Source organism: Stegodyphus dumicola, chromosome 10 (genome assembly GCF_044657685.1).
Source record: "Stegodyphus dumicola isolate Sdum_Otavi_A_Nest chromosome 10, ASM4465768v1".
NCBI classification, from domain to species: Eukaryota; Metazoa; Arthropoda; class Arachnida; order Araneae; family Eresidae; genus Stegodyphus; species Stegodyphus dumicola.
Genome location: NC_140777.1, coordinates 42533755 through 42557792, shown reverse-complemented (window position 1 = coordinate 42557792; position 24038 = coordinate 42533755). Strand labels below are relative to the sequence as shown.

At 30.9% G+C, this 24038-nt stretch overlaps 1 protein-coding gene across 5 annotated transcripts in view; it reads right to left on the bottom strand.

Annotated features, from left to right (window-relative positions):
- Window positions 1-229: 229 nt before the first annotated feature.
- LOC118195368 (uncharacterized) overlaps window positions 230-24038 on the bottom strand; it is a 104160-nt gene continuing 80351 nt past the window's right edge. For 2 of the 5 annotated variants that reach the window (XR_004759236.2, XR_004759239.2), the window contains 2 exons: window positions 2361-2558; window positions 230-454 (listed from right to left, as the gene is read on the bottom strand). Coding sequence is in view for 2 of the 5 variants with exons in the window: in XM_085824898.1 (XP_085681024.1) it covers window positions 413-457 (45 nt within the window). In the remaining 3 variants the exon portion in view is untranslated. Of the gene's footprint in view, window positions 458-2360; window positions 2559-24038 lie in introns of all 5 variants that reach the window. The other 3 variants (XR_004759237.2, XM_085824899.1, XM_085824898.1) reach the window with 3 other exon arrangements.

The following is a 24038-nucleotide window of genomic DNA, read 5'->3' as shown; positions in this document are numbered from 1 at the left end:
AAAATTTATTTATGTAAAATATAACTAAATGGGCATAAGCATAAAATTGTTATATAAAAGTTTAGCATTAAAATACCTAAAGAAACATGCTATTTGTGTGACATTCACTGCTGAACTTTAAACTGCTTCCTTTTTTTTACATTACTTACACACAAACTTTTACAGAGCATTACTTAAATAAAATTAAATTGCATAGACTGTTTGTGCAACAATAAAAATTAAAAATATATAAATTTTATCTTCGTTTTTTTATTCTGATTTTACATCCATTTGAAAAGAAAAATGAAATAACAATGATTATTTAATATCCTCTTTTTCGATACTGAATTAAGTATAATCGGCGATATAAAGAAAATAGGAGAAAATCAACCTCCAAAAACTGCTCAATCGCACTCAGTTAGTCTCCTTAAACCTACAGTGAGTTTTGAGCCTCTTTCCTGTTTCTTCTCCGCCTCTGCTGGAAGAAAAAAAAGGAAAACTGAAATGTAAAGAATAAAAAAATAATGATCTTCAATAACAAAATTTAGAACTTATAAATCACAAAAGATCAAGAGAGTTAGAAAATAAAAGGTTTTCAATATTGCACAGTTTCGGTATTTGTCTCTGTCGAAAACTTTCAAGGAAAACTTGTCACGTTCTTGCAAGTTGTAATAACTGAATTTGACTATGATCTTCAATAAAGAGTAGAAAAATGTATGAAATAACATCATTCGCAAGACAGCGTGTTCCATGTTATATTATAAGCAAAGTTAAAATTTTTCTGTCCACTCGATGCAATGTCGCATTTTGAACAAAGAATGCTTGAGGAAGTAGCTTTGGTATCTTTGATCAAAACCAGATCCCTGCCATGTCATCATCATGGCCAGCTTTCTCATTCTTTGTTCCTTCTGTTCTCTCTTATCTACGAAGTCGACATTTACAGGTAATTCAAGTTATTCAAAACGATGCGACAGCCAGAATATGACCGATATGCAAATAAGCATTTTACCAATACTTCCAAGAATGTGAAGAGCGCCAAAGCATGTACGTGAGTGTTCCCACTGGAAGTAGGTTATATTTCTACCTTATTTCAATTTTAAGTTTAGTAATACATATCTAATTTAATTCTTTCGCTTGATTTGACACTGGAAATTCTAACCTGCATTGGGAAGGACTTCAAATTTTTCAGATCAATTGTTATAATTAAATCCTTTATAATAGTTCACCAGCTAATTTTGGATACAGAAACTCAGTGTTTTCCTAGAGGAAGGGGATAATAATTGAGTCTGATGAATCTTCATTTTAATAACGTTATATCAAATTTGATTGAATTCTTCTTATGTTTTATTTTTTTCTGCTTTTGGTATATTTTATTAGGTTTTTTTAAAATTTTAGGTTTTAGTTTCACATTTCTGTAATTATTATTTTGCACATTTATAGGATCATTTGAAATTTATTTGTACTGAATTTCACTTCATTTTGGTCTTTGTGTAAAATTGGTTCTAAATTTCTTACTTTTTGTCTATACAGATAAGTTTTAAGCATCATATTCAGGGGAAATACTTGGAATAATTATATTTTTAAAATAAACTAAAAGTTTGTGATATATATATATATATATCGCAAGCATTATATATACATATATATATCTATATCACAAACATTTATATATATATATAAATGGATAATAATAATTTATTTATGAAAGAAATATTGATTATATTATCTCCTAATTTAAATTTAGTAGAATGTATCAAAGTGATTTAACCCAGAAGTACGAGTTTGAATTCCAAAAATTTTTTTTCAAAAGGAACTTGAATGCAAATCATGAAAAATATTTTTTTAAGGGGACTTAAAAAAATATTTAAATCATGAAAAAGATTTTGAAATGCATTTAAATTTAAATCATGAATAACAAAAATTCAAACTTTGAAAAAGAAAATTAATAAAAAAGTAATTATCGTCATTGTTCGGAAATTAGTTGACTTTTCAAGAGGAAAAAACCAACTCCCGTTCAATGAACAATAATTAATAAATGCGAAGGTGTTTCGTCTTTTACTCAAGTAAGAATGAAGATGCCAAACTGAAAAATTTAATAAGACCAAAATTGTAATTCCGTTAAGTGATTGTATTTTTAGAAAATTTAAGACATTAAAGCCAAATAAGAGTACCAAAGAACTCATTCTGAATATAGCATTTTCACTAAGACAATAGATTCTTTACATAAGAAACACAAGAAACGTAATAAACTATGCTATCTTTGCAAAACAAATGAAATAAAAGTTGAAAAATTGAAATATATGTAATAAGATGTAATGAAACGTAAAATGTGAAATGTACATGAAACTACGAAAGGCCATAATATGAATTAATTAACTTACGTTCTTTCTAGTGGGATGTCGGTAAAGTAACTCGTCTGTCCGAGAAGCTATTTTTGGTACGTGGGAGGGACATGGTATGTGTGAGGGAGGTTTGAATTTGTTTTCACTGACGTCGACAGAAAAACTGATCTGACATAATCATGCTTCTGTACTAGACTTCAAAACCAAAATTCAGTGCTTCGTAGTTTTATCAAAGTTCTGAAACAAAATAAACGTTTTCATAATTATTTTCCTGGTCTGTGATGAAACATGTTATTCAAAGGTCTAAAAGGAAAAATTAACTATTAATGAAAAATAATTCTTCAAGTAAAAGAATTAGAGAAACTAAAATGTGAATTTAAAAATTTGCTGTGATAAATGTTACACTGATGATATCGATTCAGGAGACAAAGATAGGCACATGAAGGACAAAACAAAGGAAATAGCATTTCTTCCGTCTTAAATAATAGGGAAAACAATATTCGCATCCTTGGATATTTGGACACGAAAGCCTGCACATATTTTTGCTTTAAATAACACTATAAGATAATATAGTGCAAAACATATCTTATAAGCTTTTAAATAAATTTAGATAAATGTGTATTGTATGAAGACTGACCTTCAACATTTGATAAATCAGTGTTTTTTAAATATTAACTGAAAAGCCATTTTGCCCCGTATGTAAGTTTACCGTTTTTTTATGACTTTTAAAAGCTATGTGAGTCAAAATTAATTGCATTATTTTTATTATGCTTGAAATAAAAACGAGCTGCATGATTAAAAAACAAAAATACACGCCTTATTTAATTTTTTCGAAAAAAAGCGTATTTTATATTTTTAATAAAAATTAAAAGATTTTCGTTTTTTAATTGTATATTTTCAATCAGATAAAATCCTTCTGTTGAATTACAGAAAACAGATATTTGGTCTCTGAAATAAAGTAACCTAACTATCTGGATAGGCCGTGGTCATACGTCATCGTCGTTAGTCTGGACATTTGTATCTCTGCTCAACAATTTACATTCCCACGTAGTAGTCATTTGCATATATGCGCATATACACTACAACAATAGATGCACACTCGTTATGCTAATTTCGTTAATTGGCGTACAAAATCGGGTGGGAAAGGAAACAAAACGTCGTTACACCATGGAGGTAGGAAGTAAGAAGAAGAGGCCCTAACCAGTTTTCCCCATACACTGCCTTGAAGCACTGGCGATCCCTTCGTGGTGACCAAAACAGTGTCTTACTGTTAAGATCAATGGGTTTTGACACGATCGGGTGTAAATATTTTGTAATTACGTCGTAATATACGTATAAATGTATATATTTTCTTTTTCTACAATATTTCAGAGTTCAAAATATATGAGAAGAATACATTTTTAAGCAACATTTCATTCTGAACGGAATTAAATGTTATATTTTTCACAGAACGGTTTAATTGAATGAAATATTTTCACATGTTTTCATTAATTACAATAGGAAAAACATTTAGGGTAATTCGATTTTATTCGGTTAAAGATTACAAAAATTTAGATCGAAGTTTATTGTATTATTAATATTATAATTATGCATTATTTCTTTTCTATTTACAGAGCTTCTTCGTAAAATACTTTCTCAAATATGGCATGATTTTTTAGCTTCTGGGGCATCTTTTAAATCGAAAAATCTAAGTCAATTTAGAATTAATGCTCTATTCGATCCATTTCAAATTAGCGCGTAAAACTTGTAACTAGGTAATTATAAAATGTAAGCAAATAATTCTTTTAATTATACTTATCAGATTTTTTTTTACCCTTAATTTCAACAATACATATTCTAAAACTCTTCTTTATTACTTCCTTAAGTACGCATCTCACAGAATTTGCTTTACAGTACCTTTTAACAGATTGCTTTCCAGTACGAACAATTCTTGCTTAAATAGTTTTATAACGTATTTGACAACAGGATGTCAATTTACCTTTACAATTCAATGTTAAGGTTATTATATATTTAGATAATATTTATAATCATTATAAATTAAATGCATTTAATAATTAAATTTCTTCACAGTAACTTTCACAGGAGTTTATGAATTAATAAATCCTTTATTTCAGATATATTTATAAATAATTTAATAAATATTTACGTATTTTGTTAAAGGCAGATACATGCTTTTTGCAAGCATCTGCATAAATACCCATACATATTTCATAGTTCTTATTTCCCCCATGTGCAAATCTTTAATTTCTGTGCTTAAAACACGTTTTAGGATACATTTATTATCAAGTTCAATTTTTCTCGTAAATATATTTTGGCAGAGCACCTCAATACCTCTTTTAGCGATTTTACCCAGTTTAGTAATTCTCTGATAATATAATAAATAATAGCTATACATTTGAATTTGACAAACATTCTCTATTCGTAAAAAGCAGTAAATTTAAATTTAAATTAAGTTAGTAAATTTAAATGAAATTTTATGAAAACAAATATTTAAACAGATAATTTAAAAAAAACTAAGTGTAAAAATTATAATTCATAAACTAAAGAAAACTAAACTATGAAAGAAAACAAACTAGGTAATTAGCGCTAAAAGCTGCTAAGTACAAACAAAATTTCTTCAAAAGAATAAAGTAAAGTTAAATTTAATTTTAAATAATTCTCTTGCGCCATTGCTGCAAGGAATGAAATTTGAATTTAACAAACATTCTCTATTCGTAAAAAGCGAATTAAAGTTAATAAATTTAAATGAAATTTAATGCAAACGAATATTTAAACAGATAATTTAAAAAAACTAAGTGTAAAAATTATGATTCATAAACTAAAGAAAATGGTTTTCTTGAAAAAATTGACTGTTTCACTCACGCGTGTGTTGGATTTGCGCAGTGCTTATTGAGTCCTACAAAATTTTCGTAAATATTATGGGATCCTGAGATTGCGAAAAAAATCTCTGGTATAAAAAGGGTGAAAAAACACTTTAAGAAGCCCTGGGTACTGGCCAAGGGTACTAAACCAAGGGTACTGGCTTTTATCTGTAGCTTATTACAATAATCACTTGATTTACGTAAGCTCGCAGTTACATAAGTGCACAAAAATTGTAATTTTCAAAGAAAAAACTATAAATTACATTTAAATACTCCGTTAATAATGTTTCATCTTTCTTGCATTGAAACGATTATTCGTGCAGTTAGTTTAGTCACTTTTTAACTGTTAGTGTTCGTTATTTATTTACCTTTAAAAATGGATTCAAAACGCAAAAGAAATTTACAGTAAAAGACATTTGATTTCATTAACATTTTAATGCATTGAAAAAAGTTCACGATCGCAGATCTATTCTAGAATGTATGTGATAGATAGACTACTCACTACAACATCAGTGTGATAACTGAGGCGATCTCGATTTCAATCAACCTTCAATATCGAAAGCGACAAGAAGCTGCCAGAGAACAATATACTATTTCTTCACAGTCATCCCCCTCCAGCGTCAAAACTTCTCCTGAGAAGTTTAATTCGCTGTTACAAGACATTATTTTCATTTGAAAAATGTCACTTCAGTTTGTTTTTATATTATTATATATAGCTTTTTCATTCTTTTACAGTTTATATCCGAAGAAATACTTATGCATGATGTGTCATTTATTAATTTTTTCCCTGATGGCGAGCCCAAGGCGTCCATAGACGTTGGTCACTACTAAGGTCGAAAGTAGTGGTCACTTTATTATGGAGGCACCTAGTGGGTGGGCTACCATTGCCACCTACTGTCTGGGCGGCTTTCTCGTCTGGGAGGCTCTTCGTGATTCGAACCAGAGTCACTAACCACTTCCCAGTCGTTTAGCGTTACTAGCCACTTTCCCGTCTGGGCGGCTCATACAATAAATAACACTGCCTAAATAATATATTCAGTAAACCCCCTTAACAGAAGTCGCTTAAAGCGAGCACTCTGCTAACATGAACAAAATTTCGATCCCGGCAGCGATGTATATGATCTTATAGGAAGTTTCATTGGTTAACGCAAATTTCGTTTAGCGCGAATTGCGAAGTGTTTTTTAATCCGTTACGTTGTTAGATTTATCATTTAATACGAAATTTCGAAGTTTACTGTAATTTCTCTACTAGGATAGCATGCAAAAATTTACAGTCCCGTTTAATTGAAAACTTCACCGAATACTCTGTACTCTTTAAAATATAGCCTAGCATGAATAACATTACTCGACAGTCGTGATCATTGCGTCAGCGATGAGTTTTGTAGAGTTTTATTAGTGCCGTCTAGTGTTTATTAGTTTTACATTGCCGTCTGTGCTGTAGTGGAATCTTATGTACAAGCAGTTATGTTCGCGGCGCCTCGCCAGGTGCACACCCGCTAGGAAATTTTACACCCCTTGGACACTGCAGAACGTTTTGCTGCAACATCCGAACTGACCGCTAAGATTACGTAAGTCATGAGTTCCACTGGGTGTAGAGCTGATCTGCTTCATATGTTCAAATTGCAGTACAGTAAGTATTTCAGTGCTCTGGTGTTTCTATGGTGACATATATAGTATATTGTAGTAGTTATGTAACTATACTGCAGCTGGATAATGTGTAGAAAAATTATTTCCAAAATAATATTGAATCCCCAGTTAAGGCGAATTTTTATAACACTAACTTTCGATATTTCGGTCCCTTGAGATTCGTGTTAATGAGGGTTTACTGTTTTATATATACATACATTTATATGTTATTTTGTATGGTATTTTCGTTGTTGCACGTATGATAATAAAAGTAAACTGATGTGACAATAGGGAAACACGACAGTATTTAAATGAAGCTGAATTTTTAGTAAAGTCATTGTCGCAGTTTTTATAGGAATTTCGTTTAATATACTTTACTACTAAATAATTTAATTTGATTTCTCAAAATTGTTGCATTAATCGAAAAATAGAAATGTCGTAAACAAAGCTCTAAAACTTTTCTATATAAACTTTATTTCCTGCGTATAATTTGCAGCTATCATTAACAGTAGCAATCATTCTTGGAAAAGAAAATACTCAGCTATCAGCTTTCATTTTTCGTTCTCCAACTATTACATAAATGTAATTGGTAGCGAAATATAAATTACTTTAATCTTTATTGTTTGCTTTCTTGACCTGTCTGGGAACTACGCGCTCACTGAAAAACCTATCATAATTAGAGTAACGTATATCATACGAGGAAAAATAAAATGTCATTGCTGACGTCATAGTGGTCTTAGTTTCATACAATGTCCTTTTTACGGATCCCTCCAATGTGGCGCAATGTAATGAGGTGATTCCTCAAAATCGCTTAGAACAATACAAAATACCGGGTGTCGAAACAGAGAAGGAAAAAAGAACAAAGTCATTAATATAGCCTTGATTTGATACCCAACACGCCACTAAAATGTGTAGGACAGGAGAGATAGAGACATTATACTTTACTTATGTTGGCTTAGAGGGCTGATTTCTCAAAAATATAACTGTAGATAAGAATCACCTATTGAATATCTTTAGCTACAACAAATATTTGCTGTTACTTAATCAATATTTACATATTGCGGATGTCGGCTGGCTTAAACGAAAAACCTAACTTTCATTTAATAAAAGAAGTTATAATTTGCTTTCTCTAACGCACGTATTAGATATGCTTGAGTGATCCGATTCTGACGATAGCGGGAGAAAAAATATTGTGAGAGACGAAGGGTATAATACATTTTATTTAAACATTTAATGATTTTATTTTGAAAACATTTCATAACATGAATTGGTAGCAATCAAGTGTTTCAAAATCGTAAGATTCTAAGGCTTTTATCTAATACTTATGCGTCGTGAGTTTACCCTCTAAAAATTGTTATTTTTTCCCTTATCGACTTAACTACCTCTAAGGTCGTTTATTCTTTAATATTCAACCTATTCTATAATTATTCAACCTATACATAGAGGGCTTCGGCTCTCAGAGAGGAATTACAGATGAATCCAGTTCCTATATGCGACAAAAAATCGATTATCATCAGCCTCTTCCCTATCCTTAAGGAAGAGCGAAGTTTCATCTCTCTGGTAACGAATGATGGCTGAAGAAGCGATGAACTGAGATCAAGGTTCCTAAAGTTGCCCACAGGTATTAAGCTGAATTCACTTTCAACCGAGACAGGAATCTAAGAATTGAAGAAACTCGTACAAAACTTAAATGTAGCAGAACTGGATATCTTATCCATATTAGCTATTGAGTGAATAAATGTTTTTCACGATTTAACAAATATTCGATTAAAGCATGTTATTTAACACATTTTATTAATATTATAGCACTCAGAGCATCAGCATTTAGTTGGTTTTCTCGAGATGTCCTCGCTTTATTTATTGGGCGAAATACTCATACTATTGCTATACATCCAGACGAGTTCATTGAAAAATGTGGGATGGTCATATTGTTTTGGCTCGTCAGTGTGTATATATATATATATTACACTGTATATATATATATATATATATATATATATATGTATATACACTTACTACCGGCTTACAAGTCACTGTCCGGCCTTTATTTTCACAATCATTTGTTGTAGTCATATACTTCATATTACAGAAGTGTTCTAAATGACAAAAATATATTTAATGTCGGATTTAAAAAAATAACTTCGGACAAATAACGAAATAAATTTAACTTTTTAACGTGGTCTCGAGGTCCTTATACGTATTTTTCGGAAATTTCTATACTCTTACGAAAAACTAAAATTGTAAGAAATTTGAATCCCGTATGAAAAATTGATTGGGATATTTAATTTCAAAATCTGCAATTTTTGATGTCATTTTCAACTTGCCTTCAGAGAACGGTTAATTAAGTTAGAATAATTAGAGGAAATAAGTTTAAATGAAGTGCAGCAAAAAATGTGTATAATTAAAAAGGCCATACAGGAAGTCGTGATGTCCATATAATTATTTTTTTAAATGTAACTGATGCTTTGAACAGAAATCCAAAAAGTTTTCATAGATCATTATTCTTGTAAAAATGCGTTAATTTCAAAACAGGTGTCTAAAATTAACGCATTACGTTATTAAACGCACTGTTTGTTGTCTGATTCTGTGAAAATACAGACCAGTGCTAGAAAATGTACCCCAACAGTTTGCAAAATCCGGTACAAATTCATAATAAAATTACATCATAATAATGATATATATAATAAATGTATTATATCAATATAATACATTTCATAATAAAATACGCAAAACATCATAATAAAATTCTGCATTGCTTTTAACAAACCGGAAATTCTTATCAGCCTATTCCTGGATGAGAAAATTTCCTATATCTTCATTATCCACACGAATTAAACACATTTTATTCATTGATTTTTGTTATTCATTGTTTTTTATTCATTGATCTCTTGTGTACGATCAATCGCAAGAATCTATATTTCTGTATTTGATATAAACAGCTGACGAAAGTTAGGAGCTCAGCCCTTATAGTTGTTGCAGAAAGTGGCCTTTCATTTCACTTTTGAAGTTAGTAAATAAGTTTAATAGCTCAAGAAGGAAAGATCTGTCATTCTGTCAGTAAGTTCAAGGAATCAGAGCAATAAATGATTGAATATTCCATTCCAATACCTGACATTTTTTGCCTCATAATTTCGTAATAATAGTTGTTTTCGATGGTAGATGATGAACAACCAAAGTTCAAGGCGTTTTATTTCAGCTCTGCATTCGTTGGAGCTAATCAGGGATGTGAATACACTTAGAATCTTTCAGATGAACAAAGCCTGGATAATCAGTTTATCATTTCATTCACATTTTCCGTTTATATACGTGTAACCGCATATATATAAGATAATTATATATGTGTATAAGATTTTTAACTAGGGCTTCCTAAAATTCATTGTTCTTGTCAGTGTTACTATCAAGAACAATTATAAACGTGAAAGGGTTTACTGTTTTCGTTTCTAGCTATAATCCCTTTACCTCTGCCTTTAGCGAAATTTCAAACCATCGAAGCAGGCAGTAAAATCGAAGACATAATCAAACACATTACTTTACAAAAGTTCAGTTTGAGGAATTTCACAGTTTGATTTAATTCGGTTTCTTAAATAAAAAACCCGAATTTTAATTCGTTTTATTTGGTTGACTGATAGCTTCTTTATTCCGGTCAAATCTTGAAATTAATTTCGACCACCTTCTGCTAAACCGTTTTCTTGAAATCGTTCACACGGTTTGCGAAGACAATACAAGATTCCACAATTTTTCCGCCCTTGTTTTGTAGAGAGAATTTATTTTTGAATTTAGTGCTGACCTTTTCCTCAGCAATTCTTTTTTAAGAGTCATATTAGTCAGCGCATAGTTTTGATCTTTTTCCCTTTGAATGAATCAAAAATCATCTTTCAAATGAAATCCTTGCGATATTTCTAATGTATTTTATGAATTTTGGCAGTTTTAAAAAAATGTGTTGATTTTGGTTGTAGCTGCTAACCGTGACGAATTTGTAAATCAAAAAAAAAAAAAAAAAAAAAAAAAAAAAAAAAAAAAAAAGACTTATACTTCATTTTTAGCAAGCTATGACCTTTTAACAATGATAGAATTTCTAAATTTAACCCAGATTTGAATGATGTGAACGTAATTTTAGGGAAGGTTAGAAAAAGTAATTTTCTGAAGTTCAAATACAGTTGTTTTTGTTCTTTATTATATATTTTTTCTCATTTTATAGACTAAAAAGTGTAATAATATTATTCATTAAAAAGAAAGGAAAAGACGTCTTTTCAAATTACACGATTTTCATTAAATGTACGAAAAAAATGAAAAAGGATTGCTTTATTCATCATAACGTCCCATCTACGATTTCTATTAGGAGATTAATATAATCTCAAGAAGTAATGGAAATGACAGTATCATATGATATGCATAAAAATAATTACATTTATTTTATTCAAATGTATCTTTGAGAATTTTTACTTGAAATTTGCGTTTGCTGTCAATCCGACAGTGCTACTTTAAAACACATGTAATCGAGAATAATATGTTAGTTAAAAAGTATTATTTTTTTAAATACTAGGGAATTTAAAATCCGTTTTATTGTAAAAAGTTTTTATGGGCTTTGTACAAGTCTAAACCTAAACAGATATTATTACGATTAATTATTGGTTAAAACAAAGTGGAACTTAATTAAATATATTTAGAATAATAATTGAAAGCTATTGAAATTGATTAATTAATTGAAACTTTATTATGTTGTCAGAAATTATCGCTTTCTTCCGAGCTTGTACAATAAGTGGTAGCACATCCAACTTGCACTAAAAGCTCCGAGAGTCGAATCTCGGAGTGGTTATAATAGATTTTTCATGTTTTTCGTTTGTTTGGAAAACTATCTACAGAGTCTCTACAGTGATATCTGGACTAAAAGGTGGTGGACAATAATTCGTCACCACTTGGATTTAGTCCATTGGGTCTCGTAATATCCTCAGCTGTCCTTTAAGTGACAGAGAATGTAAAGAATTTCGTGCGGGTTCACGTAGTGAAAATGGTAGCATGTTACTGGAAGATCCGTGATACCTATCTTAATGAAGACATAGTTCAATTTTCATGCTTCTTACTCCAACAAGCGTAGTACCTCAACAGGCTATTCAATTAAGTTTATCTGTTTAGCTCTAAGTGCTTTTTAAGTAAAGTAAACGTAATTTAATTAGATTTAACATTTGTGACCTGCTTTTAGATAACTGCTAATTTAACGTAGCCTTTCTGTCTTCTACAGTTCAGAATGCGGAACTGCTTCAAAGTAAACAGCTTATTTTATTAAAGTCGCAGTTAATCACGCTTATTGAAGCAGAAGAGAAAGTTCTTAACTTACAATAAAACCTTTATGAAAGATTACTCCTCAGTAACAGATAGTTACTAAATTCTCGGGCCTTCCAAGTAAGACACAAATGCCCTCCTATTTAACAGACGCTCCTGACAACAGACAAAAGTTTCAGCTAAAGTGATATTTAGCTGTATATCTTTCTTCGTTTGCATATATTTAAAGCTAGAAGATGGCAGATAAAAATGTGCCAATAAAAAGGAACTCGAAAACAAAATTTTTAAGCGAAATAAAGACATCTTAAAAAGCTACTGACATGCAATACTCGCTAAATGCAAATGAAGCAAATGCAAATAAAAGCTTTTGATTTAAAGTCCGAATATGGATTTACGTGCACATTTTGTTTTGTAATTTTTTCTAGAAATTCTAGACCGTTTATTTATTGGTAAAACGAAATTACAGAGCTTTATTTTGCATTTCCTTAATAGATTCGACGCAAAATAAAACAGCGTCTGAAGTAATGAAATAGTTTACATAATACTGTCTCTTTTCAAGTAAAAGCTGAACATGGTCTTACCATTGAACAGAACATTTAAAATTAAGTGAAATTTATTTTAAGTTCAAAAACGATTAATTAATCTTATTTTACTGCACCATTAAGCATTATAACTTTCTTTATGTTACAACAACAACCAGTTGCCTGTGAAAAGGAATACTAATACATTAGAAATATCGCAAGGATTTCATTTGAAAGATGATTTTTGATTCATTCAAAGGGGAAAATATCAAAACTATGCGCTGACTAATATGACTCTTAAAAAAGAATTGCTGAGGAAAAGGTCAGCACTAAATTCAAAAATAAATTCTCTCTACAAAACAAGGGTGGAAAATTGTGGAATCTTGTATTGTCTTCGCAAACCGTGTGAACGATTTCAAGAAAACGGTTTAGCAGAAGGTGGTCGAAATTAATTTCAAGATTTGACCGGAATAAAGAAGCTATCAGTCAACCAAATAAAACGAATTAAAATTCGGGTTTTTTATTTAAGAAACCGAATTAAATCAAACTGTGAAATTCCTCAAACTGAACTTCATTATTTTATGTAAATTAAAGTGTTTGATTATGTTTTCGGTTTTACTGCCTGCTTCAATGGTTTGAAATTTCGCTAAAGGCAGAGGTAAAGGGATTATAGCTAGAAACGAAAACAGTAAACCCTTTCACGTTTATAATTGTTCTTGATAGTAACACTGACAAGAACAATGAATTTTAGGAAGCCCTAGTTAAAAATCTTATACACATATATAATTATCTTATATATATGCGGTTACACGTATATAAACGGAAAATGTGAATGAAATGATAAACTGATTATCCAGGCTTTGTTCATCTGAAAGATTCTAAGTGTATTCACATCTCTGATTAGCTCCAACGAATGCAGAGCTGAACTAAAACGCCTTGAACTTTGGTTGTTCATCATCTACCATCGAAAACAACTATTATTACGAAATTATGAGGCAAAAATTGTCAGGTATTGGAAAGGAATATTCAATCATTTATTGCTCTGATTCCTTGAACTTACTGACAGAATGACAGATCTTTCCTTCTTGCACTATTAAACTTATTTACTAACTTCAAAAGTGAAATGCTTATTCTTTGTGTACTTTTGTAACCTAAGGATTATCTACCTAATTATCTGCAAACCGAAATATAATTTTTTACTTTCTCATTGAAATAATTTAGTTGTTTATTTTTCCGTGCACTTTTTTTGTTCACGCTTTTATCTTAAAACTACTCAGAACCATGAAAGGCAATTTGTGACACTGAACTCCCGAACCTTGACTCAAATTAGCACCGACAAAGGTAAAGGAAATAAAATGCACGAATTTCATGTCCTTTTCTTTCAAAATGTTGAAAATATCCGTTTCTCAACATTTTATCCTAAGCCAAAAACCCTATTGAAGTTTTTGTTGACGGGGGGAGGGAGAACTGCATGGTCATGTTTTGCAAACGGTACATTGTTATCTGCAGTTCACAGCATCCAAGACCTTCTTTCGTTGTACCATCAGAAGCGAATACAGGTGATTTTCTTTGGTGCTGAATGGATCGATCTGGAGTCACACTACGTTAAGCTACCTGTCATCACGTAAGAAAAATTGCTGAATATTTCACCAAGGTAAAAAGTAGAGTTGTCTATCTGTTAATTTTTAACTTCAACTGTAAATGAATGATGGACATTGCGTGATCAGAGTTCAAGGAATTTTTCCTTTTCTCTGGATTGTGATGGCGTTTTTCGTACAGTTGACTGCTACGGATGTGAGAGAATATAACGACATATTAAATAGATTGCGGAGATTAGTTTTATTTCTGACGACTTGCAGAGCACAGTATTAAAAATAAAAGAAAAGGTTTTTAAAATAGGCTTTTAATTAAAACTCATAAAATTATTAATGAACTAAAAATTAATTTCTCATATAGTTTAAAGTAAACAAGAGATTAAATAATTCTCTGGGCAAAATTCATCTACAATTTTATATCACGAATATTAAAAGTGAAAAATTATCTCATTTGACACTTTCGAAGCATTTACAGTTTCATTCAGAAATTCTTTTCTCCTGTAGAGTTGTGCGCCTCCAACTTGCACGCAACCAAGAGGTGACTGGAAAAATGACAGAGTCTTGCTAAGGGTTTAAGTCCCTTTTTATTCAACTTAAGAAGTTACAATAGCGTGCTCTTAACGCTCATAAACTACGCCGACTCGGCGGTAAAATAAAAATAAGAACCTGAAAAGAAAATACTAACAAAACTCTAATTACGAGGCTCTCTAAAAGTAACTAACCTCACCGCGTTAACCGAACACAGGACTTAAATATATTTTTTTATCAATAGTGAGTTTCGTATAATAATAACTTCAATGCAATGAAAATTTCAAATTCTCAAGAAATTACAGAAATTATTTTCTACGATAATAACATTTGTAAAAGTTTTAAGAAGTTGTAAATGGAAATCTGCAAATCCCCCTGCGAGACTTATTAACGTCCCAATTTACCCGGACCTGTTACCACTTATACCGAGCACACAGTGAGGAAGGATAAAATTCCTTATATTCTTCTCCTACTTGAATTACGGTTAGGAAAGAAGGAAACCTAGTTGCCAAATCCGGATGGTGACGAATCGAATTATTCAACCAGCATGTATTAGTTTGAACGCCACTTGTAAAGCTGTTTAGAATATTTGGAGCTAAGAGCGGATCTTAATGGGACTTGAGCTGTGGAGCTTCAGATTGTTAGCTAAATATGTTACCCCTTACACTGGCAGAGATAAGTAGGGAAGGCAAAAATTCTTTATACTTATATGAAGTAAAAAAGGCAAAAATATTTATAAATTTAAATATCAAATTAACTGACCCCCATGATCAATCGTATTTTTGAGAGCTGACAAAAGGAAAAATAGAAAGTGAAAAAAGAAGAACAGTAAACCTGTAGCAGGTTAATCTGCAACAATTAAATGTTGCTCAAAGAAAAAAGTAAAAATAATTAGGTTACCATCTCAAAAATATTCTAAATTTCTATATTTAGCTTTAGAGAATTTGGTGATTTAGGTATTTTTTAAAATAACTCAATTTTAGAATCTTAACGAAATTAACACATGAAATTTTTAGTTGTTACATGCGCCAGCAATACAGAGATTTAAGAGTTCATTTCTGAAAGTTAGGACTTACAGAGTCTTTAATCTTATCTTGTAAGGTATTTTCGTCTTTCTTACTACGTGCCTTCCTACTGTTACTGGAGGCACTTCCGGCTGGTAATCTGGAGGTTTGGAGTTTGAATCACTGCAACAGTATAGCTCATTTTTCATGTTTTCTGCTTCTCCAAACCTAATAACTCTACACTGACGCCTCATACTAAAATGTAGCGGGTTATAATTCGTTCCATCTGCATTTTATGACTGTATCCCACCTAACCGGTAGCTGTTTTAGTGGGAAAGAATGTAAGCTATTTTTCTTCTTTCTTATCTCATGCCTTTGTGATGTAAGTGGGAGAAATGGGCTAGCAATCGGGAAGTGTGGAGTATGGTCTGGAGTTCGGTTCCTTACAAAAGCACAGCACATTTTTTCATGCTTTTTGTTTCAGCAAGCCTAATGACTCTCAATTGCATTTCTCAGAAGATAACTACGCATCGGTACTGAAAATCAACCTCTCTAAGATGAGTACCTCGGCCGAAAATCCATGGGTAGTCTATAAATTTTTGCAGGATGAATTTACGAAGGAAATAGTCAAACAATCCAGAAAGCTTTTAAATCAAATGATGCTAGTTTAGGAAAACCTTAACATACATGAAAGCATGTTTGAAGACTAAAAAAAAAAAAAACTAAGTAAATGAAATTGCTTTATCTGAATTGTAAAGAAAAACGGACTTTCGAAGACTTTACTTCATTCTATGTATGAAACTTTAATCAAAAGCCTTGGACGCATTAACTATTATTGACACTTACGGGAAATTCATGCCATTTCCAGTTATTTAAATCATTACAGATTGAAAAAAAAATACTGCTTACAACATTCTTGTCATTCAGGAGCTGTTCCATTAATTCCATTGTCATTGCGTTGGTCAAAGCTCGATGCAGTACCTAATCTAAAAACGCAGTTTCTCAAGGTAAAAATGCTAATTTGCTGTCAATTTTTGCATTTATATTCAAAGTGGATTCTTAAATTTTTTTTGCTTATTAATGAAGGTGTTACTGATAAAGAAGGTGACGCTCTGATGAAGATCTTACAGACAGTTTTCTTACTGACAAAAACTGTACTTAAGTTTCTTACTCATTCAGAGTTGTTTCTATTTTGTTACCAGATGCGCCCATTTTTAAAAATAAATTGATGCTACATTGATGACATGGATTTTGTGCACATTGATGTTCTTCTCCTGTAAGTTATGTCATCTCCATTCCATACGCTACGATTTTTTTTTCATGTTAGGTAAATTACAACATTCTAGTTATGTACTAAGCCATAAGGTTAACATTAAATATGTAGAACCACGTAATAATCCAAACAGAACGTAATGGAAAAACGTCTTTTGAATGTATAGATAAAATAAACATAAAATTATTAATTAGAACAGCATTAAAGTGGCAGTAATAAACTGAAAGAGTTGGAACACATGGGTTAATTTCAAAATCAAAAAAACGCATTTTCAGAAGTTCGCAACAATTAAACGCTACGCCGGGACTGCATTAATAATAATTTTAATAATTGGAAATGATTTTTTAACGTGGAGAACATGGTAAAGAAATCTATTCCGGAATTAATTTCTGAAAATAAATGATCAAGGAAAGAGAAAATATTAAAAGTTCTATTATTACAAAATTATCTGCCAAAGTAATGAATGAGAAATAATTATGAAGATCTACTGAAAGATGTAATGTGTATATAATTGCCGTTTTCGTTCACAGAATAAAGATAATTAAAATTGAGTGAAAGCATAAGTTAGAAATAAATCATTCAGGGGAAATGGAAAAAATAAAAGCCTTGAAAATGCTTAAAAAATTTAAATACAAATAGAGAAGATAAAAATTGGCGTAATGAATATAATTGACAGGTTATAATTGAAATTACTAATTTGACATCAATTAAGGAAATAGGATTATAACTATTTGTTCAAGTTATTTATACTGCTTAGTTCAAGTTATTTATGATGCTTAAATGTTAAAGCTGAAATAGCTTGAAATCGACGAAAATTAAGTTTGCAAAATGTTGAATAGCCGCTCATTAAAAAAAATGTGCAAATTTTCTATCCACAAAAGAAAAAAAAAGGAGAGAAATAAAGAAAGAAAATCCTTAGGAGACCTCAGTTAGTTCAGTAGATTTCGAAGAAAACTACGACAGGAATAAAAATTACTTTAAATTTTTAGAAGAATATTTTAATTTTCATTTTTTATAGTAGCAATCAAAGTTTATAATTTTAAATAATTTAAATAGTTGTAGAGAATAATTGTAGTTCTGAGCCCAAGTATTCACATTTGAATGGAAATATAACAAGCTTAAGGAAGACATAAGTGATTTATTAATGAGAAATGATTCTTCCTATTTCCTTTCTATTTAACTGCTTAAGGCACCGACTTCAAATAGATTTTACGTCGTATAACGTGAATTGTTGTTATTCTGAGGCCAAGTATTCACATTTAAATAGAAATATAATAAGCCTAAGGAACACATAACTGATTTATTAATGAGAAATGATTCTTCCTATTTCCTTTCTATTTAACTGCTTAAGGCACCGACTTCAAATAGATTTTACGTCGTATAACGTGAATTGTTGTTATTCTGAGGCCAAGTATTCACATTTAAATAGAAATATAATAAGCCTAAGGAACACATAACTGATTTATTAATGAGAAATGATTCTTCCTATTTCCTTTCTATTTAATTGCTTAAGGCACCTGCTTCGAATAGACTTTACGTTGTATAAAATGAATATACATTATTTGATAACGGAAAATATTGAAGATTTACGTACAAATAGTATCAGCTTCAATTTAAATTTCAACTATTTGAAGTCTGCAAGAAAGATGATTTTAATATGAAGCTTCTATGAGTTTAGGAAAATAATTTGAAAGATTTCTGTATATTAGTACATACTTGTGAGATCATTTTTGCAATCTCAAGCTAAACATAACGAAAACAATCTTAAGACAAAATACCACGAAGTCGTGATTAATAACAGGAGAGAAAAAAAGCGCAATTTTCACTACTTTTACTAAGTGTTAATTATTTAAGAGGACAAAAGTTTCATAAAGCGCTGTCTGTTAAAATTTCGTTTTCAGAAAAATATCTCTAAAAGCTTTATAAGTGCTTGACAAAATACACTCAAAGGCGTCAAGGAAAAAAAAGCGCTTTGAAATGCATTGAAAAGAATTTTTAGAGTCTTGATTTGTGTAATACTAACTTAAAATTTCAGGGTGCCCGTAATTTTTTAATCACCGGATAATAAAATTAAATTTAAATGTAATTTTACGTAGTAACCTGAAATAATTTATATCGATATAATCAGTAGCTGAAGAATTTTATTTGCTCTAATATCTGCAAATAACAACAAAGACTACTATTTATTTGTTTGCAGATAAAATGGCGTCATGCAGTGAAAAAGCAATGGGTGTTCTCTGGTTATGAGAAAGGAATTTTCCAAAAACTGTTCAGAGGAGATTCAGTATGAATATAACAAACCTCCAATGAAATAATAAATGCAAATATATTTAAAACCGTTTCGAGTCAAACCTAATGATCGAGTCATTCGTAAGAAATTTTCTGTAGATATTCTTGAACGTATTGGTAATGATGATCAATTTCTTCAGAAAATCGTACTCTTGTCATATGGGTGTGAGTTCCTTGATGAAACATTCCAAATCGTTGGAGTGGTAGAGGTGGAGCAATTTCATGGCCACCCCGTTCTCCGAACGTCACATTGTGGAGATGCTTGAAAAACCCAGCTTATGCTGCAGAAATTCGTAGCATCGAAAATTAAAAATTCGAATCACCACAAAATGGCTACTTTGACTACACAAATACTTAACGACATCTGGATGGAAACCGGGAACAGATTTGAAATTCTCTGAGCAACTAATTGTGCTCATATTGAAGTGTATTGATATAAAATTATTTGAAGTGCTAAATAAAATTTGATCGGTCTTCTTTCTCTGTCTCTTATTCTGTATTATTTAAAATATACCTTTTCTTTATCTAGTGAATAAATTATGGACAACCTGTATTACAGACCCCACTTTGTACAAAGTCTTAGCTATACTTATACAGATGAGTACCGAAGTCTTTCGAATAAGCTGTTTTATTAACGATTTAAGTTAACAAAAAGCACAACTTGTCTGTACAAACACACTCCGATACATGCGGCTATTGGATAACATAAAATTGAAAACAGAATCTAAAATGGATTCGTAGCCAGGCACTACAGAAATTTGCCTAAGTAAGCGTATCCTCAAATTCGTAATGGTGCGATTTAACTTCGACTAGCAAAATGGCTAATGAAGAAATACTAACTAGCAAAGCCAGATGATAAAAAAACAAAGCTGCGAGAGTTGCAGCCCAAGCATATATACGCATTTCAAATCCTCGCCTTAAATGGTCCTAACTCATATGTATCCTGGCAAGGCCTAAGAAAAAAGAAAATATATAAAACAGATACAAATTTTAAAAAAAAAAAGAAAAATAACTATAAAAAGAAAATCTGAAAAGTTTCAGATTTTAAATTAAGTCGAAAGGGGCGTTTTCTAACATTTTGTGTGTGACCTTTATTACCTCGTATTAAATATCACGTTCTTCGCACTGAAACCATAAAATTCAGTTCAAGAGCAATATCGTAAAATAATTTAAAATTGAGCACGTTTTTAGAATTGCCGATACACAGTCTCGCGCGCTGGAGATTAAAATGTATTTTCTGTACAACGTCGTCATTGCTCTCTTTAAAATCCTTGAGTTTGTTAATCAAAAATTTGTTACAGTTTTACAAAATATGAAATAGATAATAAAACAAATTCCAAAATTCAAATTTGGGCGTCTAGATGCCCATATTCGCAGGAGGATTACGTTATTCAAAATTAGATGGCTCTAGGTACCGTTATTTTATCACAATGCGAGAAATATACATACATTTATGCAGATTCTTCATTTATGCTAAAATATTGGTATTAAAATATTAGGTGGCAACAGTTTGAAAAGTGAAACAGACATTCAGAGTGATTCGATGCAAAATCGAATGGACTAATTAACATAAAGCATACTCTACACCTTTATTAAAGATGATATTAGCATATCGCATGTAGAGTCATTAAGTTATTTTTGAAGCAGGAGATGTGAGAAATGAGCAATGACCTCGCCGGGACTCGAACCTGGACCTCTCGAGTACGCGCCGAGTGGACTACTGTTACACCCCGAAGGCATAATTAGCCCTTAATTAAGAATCCCCGGAGTAAGCTAACAAGCACGTAATACTAAGTACTGCTTTAACTAATAGCAACAACGCGGCCGATAGGTGGAACATTCTTTCCTAGTGAAGTAACTCAGACCTCAGCTTAAATACTACTAGTTTCTATCTTATTATTTCCATAAAGCGTAATACTGAAAATTCATTCTGGTAAGAAAACGTAGGTATGAAAATGAGAGCATGCACGAAAGGTTTGTCTTAAAATAAAAATAACTATTAACAAAATAAAGTAAAACTCTGCACATAATCAGAATAAAAATGTTTAGAGATTATTGAAAAACATGCTTAGGTTCAAATTTGACCTAATATTGAACTTCTGCTTTTCTATTGATAATATTTAAAACGAAACATGCGTTGTTTATTTAGATGTATGTTGACATGGCCTCCCGGAATACACACACACATACACACAAAAAAAGAGTTTTGAAAAAGAATTCTTTTTGAAATTGATAATTGATAATTTTAAGAACATTAATCAGCTGAGTTTGATAGCGTCATGGGCAGTATTCCATAGTATGATTCTATGACGTTGCTTTATAACATCCGAGGTATTTCTTGTTATAAAAAATGGATAAATAAATTTGTATAAAAATGCCTGAAAGAAGAAATATTTCTTAATAATTTAAAATATTCTCATTTGCTTAACTAATAATTTAAAACTAATAAAAGTTTCCTCTGAAATATAAATAAATATGTTTAATACCCATACAAATAAAAGTTCTGATAAACTCATAGATTTAAAAAGAGATTTTAGATTGGAATTAGATTAAGAGAGGTTTTAAGTTATATGATTTTTCTGTCAGTAGAAGCTTCTATAATACAAAACAATTAGGCTCAAAATGAGTTAAAAGTGACTGAAGGTTATAAAAGAAATTTCCAAATTAAATAAATTAAAAAGAATTATATTTGCGAAGAATATTTAAAAACTGAGTAATGAAAAGTTGCTACGGGCAGAATTTCAAAATAAAAACATAAAGAAATGTAAAAAACTTTGAAATATGTGTTCAGTGGAAATAAATATTCTTACTTCTGCATGCCGTTATATTTGAAATGAAGGAAGATTTACTTCAAGTTTCGTTGAAAGAAATTATAACGATAATTATTTTAGCAAATCTGTGATATCCCCAGTTGCACAGCTGAAATTATGATGCTTTAATTCGGTTTTTAAATATTCCACTGCTAAAATATATTTATTGATTACCAAACAGGCTTTTTGTATGACTGTGATGTGGGTTTTGTGGGCGATGAAAACAATACACTCTTTAGTTATGGCCGAGGATATTGTTGCGTACATGATGACTACTGCGAAAAATCACAGCTAGCTTGATGGTTAAAACATCATTTTTATTTTCCACGGGAACAATTATTCAGGAATATATCTTAGCTTAAAAACTGATACAATACTAGAGGTGCTAAATGCGCCCCACCATTTCCGTATAAGCAGTTTACATTTTATATAATAAAGAAAGAGGACGAAGCAAGACACGTGTATTTTTGAAACAGCAACGGGTGAGAAACAGCAATGCGCACTAGCTTCGGTCGTTATTATCGACACAAGTTTTTTGTGTTGATCCTGAGCAGCGACTGGGTTAAAAAATGTTACAGTGCAGGGAAATTGCAGAGAAAGAGTGATGTAGCTTGCACCAGAGTGACGAAAAATGTTGCAAAGCATATCTTTGTAGCGAGGATGTTCTAATTAAAATTTCTGAATTTGAAAATCTATTACCACTTGATTTCAATAAAGTTTAATAATTTTGTTTCATAATTTATATATTACACACATGTACATGTGTGTAAAATATATTGACAAGTGTAATTTTCTACTTCATAAGAGTTTCTTTAGAAATATTTATTTAAGAAATTAAGAGATTAAACAGCATTTTCGTTAAGAATATTACTTTTAAATTTGTAATAAATGGAAGAGGTGTAATACAAATGAAAATAAAATCTTTATTTTCACTATGTTTTTGTTTACATTTTGTGTTATCTTAACTTCAAGCTGGAAGGAGGAGTATTTTAAACGGTTGTATATATTTGCAACGGTTATTGCTTTAAACGGTTGTATATGTTTGACAGGAATCTATTTTTTATGTTTAATCAATGTGTAATTTTAATTTAATCTAAAAGTATTTTTATTTTTTTATATTTCAAATAAATTTTACCATATATATCAGTGATAGCCAACCGGTGGCCTGCTGGTAATGAAATTTTATTATTGACCGAAATTCTAAAAATATGCGTATATTTTTAAACTTCTAAACATCTTACGACTCTTCCTACAATGAATTTTTTTAAACTGGTAACATAAGAACTTTAAAATAAAAACGATGTGTGTTGTTCCAAGATATATACCTAAATATTTACTAAGCATAATATGTTTGTGGCCTGCTGCCCCAACAGACGACAGGCACTGGCCTTTGGGGGACAGAAATTAGTCGCTAATGATATATTTGAAACAAAAAGAAATGGATCCTCTAGCCAATGCTTTTCTAGCCATCTTGCTTCCCTAGAAGGTGCTCTCCCACTTGATAGGGTGGATGTGGGAAAAATTGACTAACCTATAATAATAAAAAAAAAAAAAAAACGTTGTCCTCGTCCTCCATCAACAGTCAACAGCTATCCTCTAATCATTAAGCCTCTGCGGATTATGTGTTACGTGAAATGGTTTGAATGTACTTTTATTTAATTTATCATTCAAAAGCATCATGAACAATGTTAATGAATTTCAGTACGCGCACCGCTAATAGGCGTCATTCATATGTTTCTGTCGTATTCTAGCAAATACGTCTGGTTATTTGTGTGGTTTAATTATGAAGGTGATCAAGATTACAAAATGTTTTATTTGTATCATGTATCATTTATGTTGTTATCATGCATGTTTTATTCGTTCATGTATCCTATGCGGAATTTTAGATCCCCAAGTTCATCAGCTGCAGTTATTTAAGCAACCATTTATA